The sequence below is a fragment of the Ascaphus truei genome, chromosome 3, assembly GCF_040206685.1.
Source record: "Ascaphus truei isolate aAscTru1 chromosome 3, aAscTru1.hap1, whole genome shotgun sequence".
In the NCBI taxonomy this organism is placed as follows: Eukaryota; Metazoa; Chordata; class Amphibia; order Anura; family Ascaphidae; genus Ascaphus; species Ascaphus truei.
This window is the reverse complement of record NC_134485.1, coordinates 65912465-65920787: the sequence shown is the minus strand read 5'-3', so window position 1 is coordinate 65920787 and position 8323 is coordinate 65912465. Positions and strand designations below refer to the sequence as shown.

Below are 8323 nucleotides of genomic sequence, written 5' to 3'. Positions count from 1 at the left end.
GAGGTGCGCGCGGGTCCCGATGAGCGCAGTGCACTGCGGCTGTGATGAGTTGGATTGCAGGCTGATGTTCGGGGAGGAAGCGGCGGAGCCTCCGGGACCGGCGGGTAAGAGACCGGGAGATGTGCTGCTAACACTGTGAGCCCCACCCCCCGGGTTATACATGCTGCTAATGTATATAACACCCCCCCCTACCCCTAAGTGTGTGTGTGTATGTGTATGTGTATGTGTGTGTGTGTGTGTGTGTGTTGGACCTTTGGCCCGTCACTCCGCCTCAGGCCAATAAGAGGTGTGCGGGGGCGGGCGGCCGGCCCAAGTGAGCAATCTCATTGGCCTGAGGGACACAGGCCAGGCAGACAGACATACAGTGCTTTCAGAAATATATAGTAAAGATATATATATATATATATAAAATAAAAAGGTCAGTTGGCACTCCCATAAACAAAGTATGATGGTTGGTGCATGTCCCATAAAGATAATGCAGTTATGCAATACAGTATGGAATCCGGAATCAAGAGGCAGCACACAAGGGGGTAGATGAGAAAAAAAGTGTATGTGCTGTCTCTTGATTCCGGATTCCAAACGGTATTGTATAACTATATATGTATATATATATATATATATATATATATATATATATATATATATATATATGTGTGGATAGATAGATAGATAGATAGATAGATGCATTGACATTGTGCTACACTGGTGTCTGTTCAAAGGAACTAGGGGGTGGCTGTTCCCCGCTAATCCCGTCTCAAATCCTTTTCCTGCACTTCACTTTTTGTTCATAAAAAAAATAATTAATCTGATTTTACCTTTATAATACGGCAACAAACAATATTGTGTTTTATCATCCAAACCATTGGCCTTGAACCCACCCAGAAAAAAATCATTGGGCACCTTTGGTATAGTACACGTTATAAAGTGGCCCCTGACCACCTCAGTCCAAGTCACAAAGAACTTAACCCTTCTACAGCGGAGCAATGCTGGCCCCTAAGCAAAAGATGTAGTCACCAGTCTAGAATCTGCAGCTTTGATTCCAATGATTGCACGTCAAATGTTCCCAGGGACAGTGGTTGAAGTGTGATCCAGTGGAGGATGGGGCTGTCAAGAAACAGGACATATGCCCAGTGGGACGGTGGGTCCATGGGCCGATGCTGCCCTATTAATTTTACCTACATTATATAAAGCTGGAAGTCTCTCACATGTGTCTGTTGGATTGTATCGGGCGTTTGGGCAGTTGGGTCCAACTTCCACCCGACCGGAGGAGGTAGCTGCGGAGTACCTGGACTGACGTAGTACTGGAGCAGCATTGATGAGAGTTCCTCACATCAAGCAGGTAAGATTGTTTGGGTGTGTATGTGTGTAGTCTAAGGCCACGCTTATAGTGCGCGCGACGGATGACGTCACCCGTTGCCGCTAGCGAAAGTTGTATTTCGCTTTCCGGCGACGTCACGGGCGACCACGTCTTTGATTGATTCAGAGGCTGTCACGTGTGGCGACAGCCTCTGAAAAATCAAATTTGACCGGCTTCAAGAATTCGCGCCGCCAGCGTCACACTTACTATAAGCGCACGCGACGGCGGCAATACATTTGTTTTGCCGCGTCGCCGGCACTATAAGCGCAGCTTAAGGGTGCTTGTTGGCGGTTACAGAGGCCCCTGCGCTCTTCCGCACAACAATTAAACTGAATCACAAGGGACAGCGTGGGGCCTCTGTGTCTCTTACTGGAGCGGCATCAGATGCTCCTCCTGCAGCGTCGCGCTGTTATGGCGACCGAACGTCACACAGCGATGCGTTGCCATGACAACACGATGCCACATGGTCATGTTTCGCCATGACAACGCGACGTGGGAGGAGGGCTGGTAAGACAGATATAGCGCGGGACGATATCTGTCTCCAATCAGCCTACTAGTGTCACTACCAGGGGAGGGTGGACAATTTTATTTAAAGGTATGGAGTACCACTGCTTTTCTATTTACACTTCTAGTCCCAATTCCTTTTTTAAATAAACAATGATTTTCTTTTCGAAACACTCCCATTTTCTATTTGTATATCATAAATGATGTTTTAAATCCTTTTAAAATCGAATACTATATTAAATAAGGCACAATTCGACTGCTTTTTCCAAGTCACTTTGATCTCTACCTACAGAGCTTGATTTGATAAATCCAAAAACCCCAGTCAGTCATGCATTACTCCCAAAATGTTAAACATGTAGGAATGTCTGCAGATTGAATGAAGGAATCATCTCTGGCATAGGAAGCAAGTGAGTGTTATCAATGAAAACGATGCATCTTGCCCCTAAGAACATGGAAGATGTCTTACATAAATAAAGACATACAATCTTACATAAATAAAGACATACAATCTTACATAAATAAAGACATACGATACAATGGAAGACTGCTAATAATCGCTGACAACAGTATATCTCTCACAATAAAAGGAAGGTGGGACCTTTTCAGGAAAGATTACTACTTCTCTCTGTCCTTTTAATGGGCGTCAGATCCCTCCCTCCCTCTGCCTCTCTCTCTCTCTTCCTCCTCCTCCTCTTTCTCTCTCCCATTTCCTTTTTCCCATCCCCTGGGGGGGTGAAGCTTGGAATATGGCCCCTCCTTGGATGGGTTGGGCTTTGATCAGTTTCCTGCAGCCGATACATTCAGCCCTGGCTCTGAGCAGCTGAGGAGACAGAGAGAAGAAGAGAAAATATAAGGAAATAATACAGCACCCGAAGAAACCAGGAGGCTGCGAGGACGTGCGATCCTCTCCCCCTGATCCCCACCCAGGGAGGAAGCAGATCCCCCTTTTATTCTCTGGGTTTGGTGCAGGTTGGAGGGAGCACCCTGGCTCAGAAGGTTATCCCTTCCTCTCCTCTGAGGATGTCTCGGAAGGTGCAGAGGGGCGAGGTGTGTGCCGACTGCAGTGCCCCAGGTAAGACACACTAGCAGGCACACAGCAGGGGCAGGCAGGGAGCTGCATTGGCAAGGCCTGTGATCCCAGTCATTTCACTTGGGCCTCTCAGAAAGGGGCTCTGTGAATGTGTCACGGGCCTGTAAGGGTGGCAAGAGGGCAGATCCATTCGGGCACTGAACTGCATTTCCTCATGCAGGGCTTATTGTAAGGCCAGCCGCTCACTATACCTTTATTTACAGTGCAGCAAGGCACCCACACATTAGGGGATGTCCCCGAGTTACCTGTATCACTTCTAAAATGTGAGTTCCGTTGAAGGTTACCCAACTACTGCAGTCCCTCACTCCACTTTCCCTCTGTACTAGTCTAAAACTCATTGTGGCCAGGTACACTATTTCCCCTGCCTCCAGGTACTTTTACTGTCACACTGTGTGTATGTCTGTGCTTGTATCTCAACTCTCAGATTTCCTGTTCCATGCCCTTTGCTTCAATACCAAAAAGCACTTTCCATGCACTGACACCTTGTACCTGTGTGATAGTATGTTTTCTTATAATGAAAAGTGCTGAAACCAATGGGGACACCATGCAAGTAATGCCAGTGTAACTGTGATGTGCACAACTTTTTAGTAGTAGACTGCTCATGTGCTTGATGAGTATAAAGTGTCATGCCTTTTGGCTTTGCATATGGGGGTGGGGGAGATGAGGGTTTTACTTTGTGTGTGTGTGTGTGTGTATATACAGGAAAAAGGGGAATCCAACGCTCTACGGATTTTATCAAACTAATTTATTGCGCCACACAACGTTTCAACCTAAATAGGTCTTCCTCAAGTGCCTAGTCACTTGAGAAAGACCTATTTAGGTCCAAACGTTGTGTGGCGCAATAAATTAGTTTGATGAAATCTGTAGTGCGTTGGATTCCCCTTTTTCCTGAGTATTGCCCTGGAATATTTTTGACAGGTACTTCTTGAACTAGCAGCACCGGTAAACTGTATGTATTTCATTTTTCAAATTTGGTGTGTGTGTGTATATACACACGCAAATCATATTTGTAGCACACCCTCCATAACCACATATCTGCAAGTATTCAGTACTGCCTGACATTGTTCATGACAATTTTGAGCTATTAACCTACTGTGTAGACTGAGGGAAATAGTGAGTTCAGTACTACAATATGTATTTTCTAGGGCAGGGGTCCCATGACACATTGTGATGGTGGCAGATGTTTGTATTCAAGTGCCTATTCATTTTTATTTTCCCTGCTTTACAAATGTAATCATTTTATAACGGTTCGTGGCAAATAAAAATACCACTTATGAGCACATTGAAATGTCTCGGACAGGTCCACAAAGCTGCATTTTCCCCATTTTCTCTTGGCATACAATGCTTCCACTGTAACCAGGGATTATGGGTAATGGCATGCAAATGAGCACTGTGTAACCCTTTGCCCCTTATCCATTTTGATATGGACCCCTATAGGTTTATGCTTAATGAGTTACATTGTTACGCTCAATGTACAATGCAGAAAATGGTAACTTTATTGAAAAAATATAAGCCCATACCACAGCAATAGTGTTTTTTTTTTTATATACATAGAATAGGTCGAATAGGTGTCCACAAATTAACTATATAGTATACCCATAACGCAACTTTTGTTTACAGAAAGAGCCTGCAATAGATTGTGTAGAAATGATCTATTAAAATGATTATTATATATATTTTTAATTTTTTTTTGCAACAATGTTTTTGAGTTGCCCTTCTCTAAGTAAAAGTTTTATGCTGTATTGATTTAAAGCAACAATATCGCCAAATCGGATCGCATTAATTTATTTTTCCTTACAAGATCCGAACCGCAAACGTAACATGTCAAAGATAGAGGTCCTCATACTTCCTCCCAATCCTGGCCCTACTGCCCCCTTCTACGTTCCTGTTGGGAGCACTATGATACACCCAGTATCACAAGCAGGCTGCCTAGGCGTCACATTTGACTCGTGCCTCACATTCTCCTCTCGCATTCACAATGTAGCTAAAACCTAACGATTTTTCCGCTGTTACATTGCAAAGATACGCGCTTTTCTCTGCCACACTACTGCAGCGGTGCGCAATCTTTCCAGCGTGCGCCCCCCCTTCCTGCTTCCCTCCCTGCTCGTGCCCCCCCCTCCCTTACCTCCTCTCCGGCGTCAAATGACGCCGTGGGGTCACGTTGCCATGCCAACGTGACATCACATAACTATGATGCCGCGTCGCCTAAGTGAAGTTGTAGAGGCCTCACGCGATCCCCCGGCATTAATTTAAATGCATTGGGGGAAGAGCGCGGGGCCTCTGCAACTGCCGCGCCCCCCCCCCCCCCAGTTTGCGCACTACTGCTTAAACTGAATACATTTTGGTAGAATTCGGCGAGCACAAAGAAAATAAGTACAATTAATAATAATGCGCATTAACTGATCGCAATGGATCAAAATGTAAGACGGTGAGGTGGGAGGTGGGAGGGGGGAGGGAAATAGCAAATGGAGGGTGATAGATGTAAATATATAAGTAGAACACTCACAAGGCCATGTGTGAGTGGGTATCACATCAATAGCGTTGTCTGTATTAATCAGTAGTCTCTCTTCTGGATCTTTAAACCTCCAATGAGATGTATCTGCAGACACCCGGCCCACATGCCGTGGAAGAATTCTGATCGCCGTTGGCCACCATAGTTTTCGGATGTGCCCCGTTTCCAGTCCCACTGACCGGACGCGGGAGAGGGATTCCACTGCAGCGAGGCACAGAAAAAAGCTAGGAGAAGCCGTGGCGAGTATTTTTAAATGTGAGTTTACTGCTACTCCATTTTTTAAAAATAAATGACATTTTATTTTACTATGGCTGTTTGTTGTCGTGTCCGAATGTATAGAGAGGACGCAGGGTGCCTGCAGATAATCTCATTGGAGTTTTTAAAGGTCCAGAAGAGACTACTGAGTAATACAGACAACGCTATTGATGTGATATCCACTCACATGGCCGTGTGAGTGTTCTACTTATATATTTATCACCCTCCATTTGCTATTTCCTCTCTCCCTTCCCCCTTTTCCCTCCCACCTCACCTTATAGTCTCTTGCATTTTGATCCATTGCGATCAGTTAATGTGCATGATTATTAATTGCACTTATCATTTTCTTTGCGCTCACCGAATTCTACCAAAATTTGCCACATGAGGATGAAGGGGAGATCCTTTTCCGGCTGAGCAGCATCAAAGATTTGGGCCAGTATATCACCATTTTTTGGGGTCTGTCCTGTGCTTTTTTTTTTTTTTTTTCTGAGCCAAAACCAGTTAGTGAAAGGTCCACTAACATTGTTATACACAGCCAATTGCTTTTAGAGGGAGTGCCCCAAATATCCTTTGTGATTCATCCTTAAACTGAATACATGCCCTCATTCTCTCCCGTCTTGACTATTGTAATCTTCTACTGTCCGACCTTCCTGCCTCTCACCTGTCTCCCCTACAATCCATCCTAAACGTTGCTGCTAGAATCGCTTTAATCTCCCAAATCTATCCCTCTTGTTCCTACTGAAATCCCTCCCCTGACTTCCTATTAAATCCTGTATTGCCAAATTTTCCTCCCCTCTTTTAAGACCATACACCTGCCCGACTCTTGCGTTCCTCTCAAGGATGTCTTCTGTCTACCCTTTTTGATTCTAAATCCCTCTCCTGCCTAAAACCTCTCTCACTCACTGCCCCACACCTCCTGGAATGTCCTTCCCTCTCAATATCAGACCAGCACACACTACCTTTTTTAAGACCCATCTTAAAACACACCTCCCTCTCGCAAGCTAAACAAGCCTACTTTTCTTCACTAATCAACATGCACAAGTCTAACCCACACTGACTGTTCTCTGTCTTTGATACTCTACTCAAACCACCCTGAGCTGCCTCTCCTTCCTCCATCTCCGCTCATGACTTTTCTGACTATTTTAAGGAAAAGGTGGAATCCATACGTCAGAACATCCCCTCTGTTTGTTTCTTCCTCCCATCCTACATCTCTTCCTAACTCTACTTCTGCCTTCCTTGACTCTTTTTCCACTGTCTCAGAGGAGGATGTGCCGCTGTTGATCACCTCTTCTCCCTCTACCACTTGCCCTCTTGACCCCATTCCCTCCTTTCTCATAAAACCTCTTGGTCCTACTATAATCTCTACGCTCACACACATTTTTAACTCCTCCCTCTGCTCTGGAACCTTTCCATCCTCCTTCAAACATGCAACAGTCATACCATTACTCAAAAACAGCAAGCTTGACCCTATCTGTCTTTCTAACTATCGACCTGTCTCCCTCCTGCCTTTTGCCTCTAAACACCTTGAACGTCTTGTATTCTCTCACTTGCTCCATTTTCTTAACACCTATTCTCTCCTAGACCCTCTACAATCTGGCTTCCGCAATGCTCACTCCAAGGAAACAGCCCTCGCTAAAATAACTGACGACCTCCATGCTGCCAAAGACAGAGGTCATTACACTCTGCTCATATTACTCGACCTCTCTGCAGCATTTGACACCGTGGACCACCCTCTTCTCCTTCACATTCTCCATACTCTTGGTATTCGGAACAAAGCTCTATCCTGGATCTCATCCTACCACTCCCATCGTACTTTCAGTGTCTCTTCTGCTAACACCTCCTCTTCCTCTATTGATCTCTCTGTTGGGGTACCCCAGGGCTCTGTCCTGGTACCTCTTCTCTTTTCTCTGTACACACTCTCTAGGTGACCTAATAACATCTTTTGGGTTTAATTATCACCTCCTATGCTGACGACACACAAATATACTTTTCAACACCCGACCTTACACCTGCTGTACAAACCAAAGTTTCTGAATGTCTCTCTGCTACATCATCCTGGATGGCCCTCCGCCGCCTTAAACTCAACATGGCTATAACAGAGCTCCTCGTTCTTCCTCCCAAACCTGGCCATACTACCTCCTTCCACATTACTGTTGGAACTACGATCATTCACCCAGTAGCCCAAGCACGCTGCCTAGGGGTCACACTCGACTCTTCTCACATTCGCCCCTCACATTCAAAACATTTCTAAAACCTGTCGCTTTTTCCTCCGCACTATAACAAAGATACGCCCTTTCCTCTGTTGCTCGACTGCTAAAACTCTGACTCAGGCCCTCATTCTCTCCCATCTTGATTACTGTAACCTCCTGCTGTCCGGCCTTCCTGCCTCTCACCTGTCTCCCCTACAATCTATCCTAAATGCTGCTGCCAGAATCACTCTACTCTTTCCTAGATCTGTCACAGCATCTCCCCTCATGAAATCCCTCTCCTGGCTTCCAATCAAATCCCGCATCTCGCACTCCATTATCCTCCTCACTTTTAAAGCTTAACACTCTTCTGCCCCTCCTTACATCTCAGCCCTAATTTCTCGCTATACACCATCCCG

At 45.5% G+C, this 8323-nt stretch overlaps 1 protein-coding gene across 4 annotated transcripts in view; it reads left to right on the top strand.

The window, feature by feature from the left end:
• The first annotated feature begins 2580 nt into the window (after positions 1 to 2580).
• GIT1 (GIT ArfGAP 1) overlaps positions 2581 to 8323 on the top strand; it is a 120575-nt gene continuing 114832 nt past the window's right edge. For 3 of the 4 annotated variants that reach the window (XM_075594200.1, XM_075594202.1, XM_075594199.1), the window contains exon 1: positions 2582 to 2933. In XM_075594200.1, the coding sequence (XP_075450315.1) occupies positions 2882 to 2933 (52 nt within the window). In that variant the 5' untranslated portion in view covers positions 2582 to 2881. Of the gene's footprint in view, positions 2934 to 8323 lie in introns of all 4 variants that reach the window. The other variant, XM_075594201.1, reaches the window with a different exon arrangement.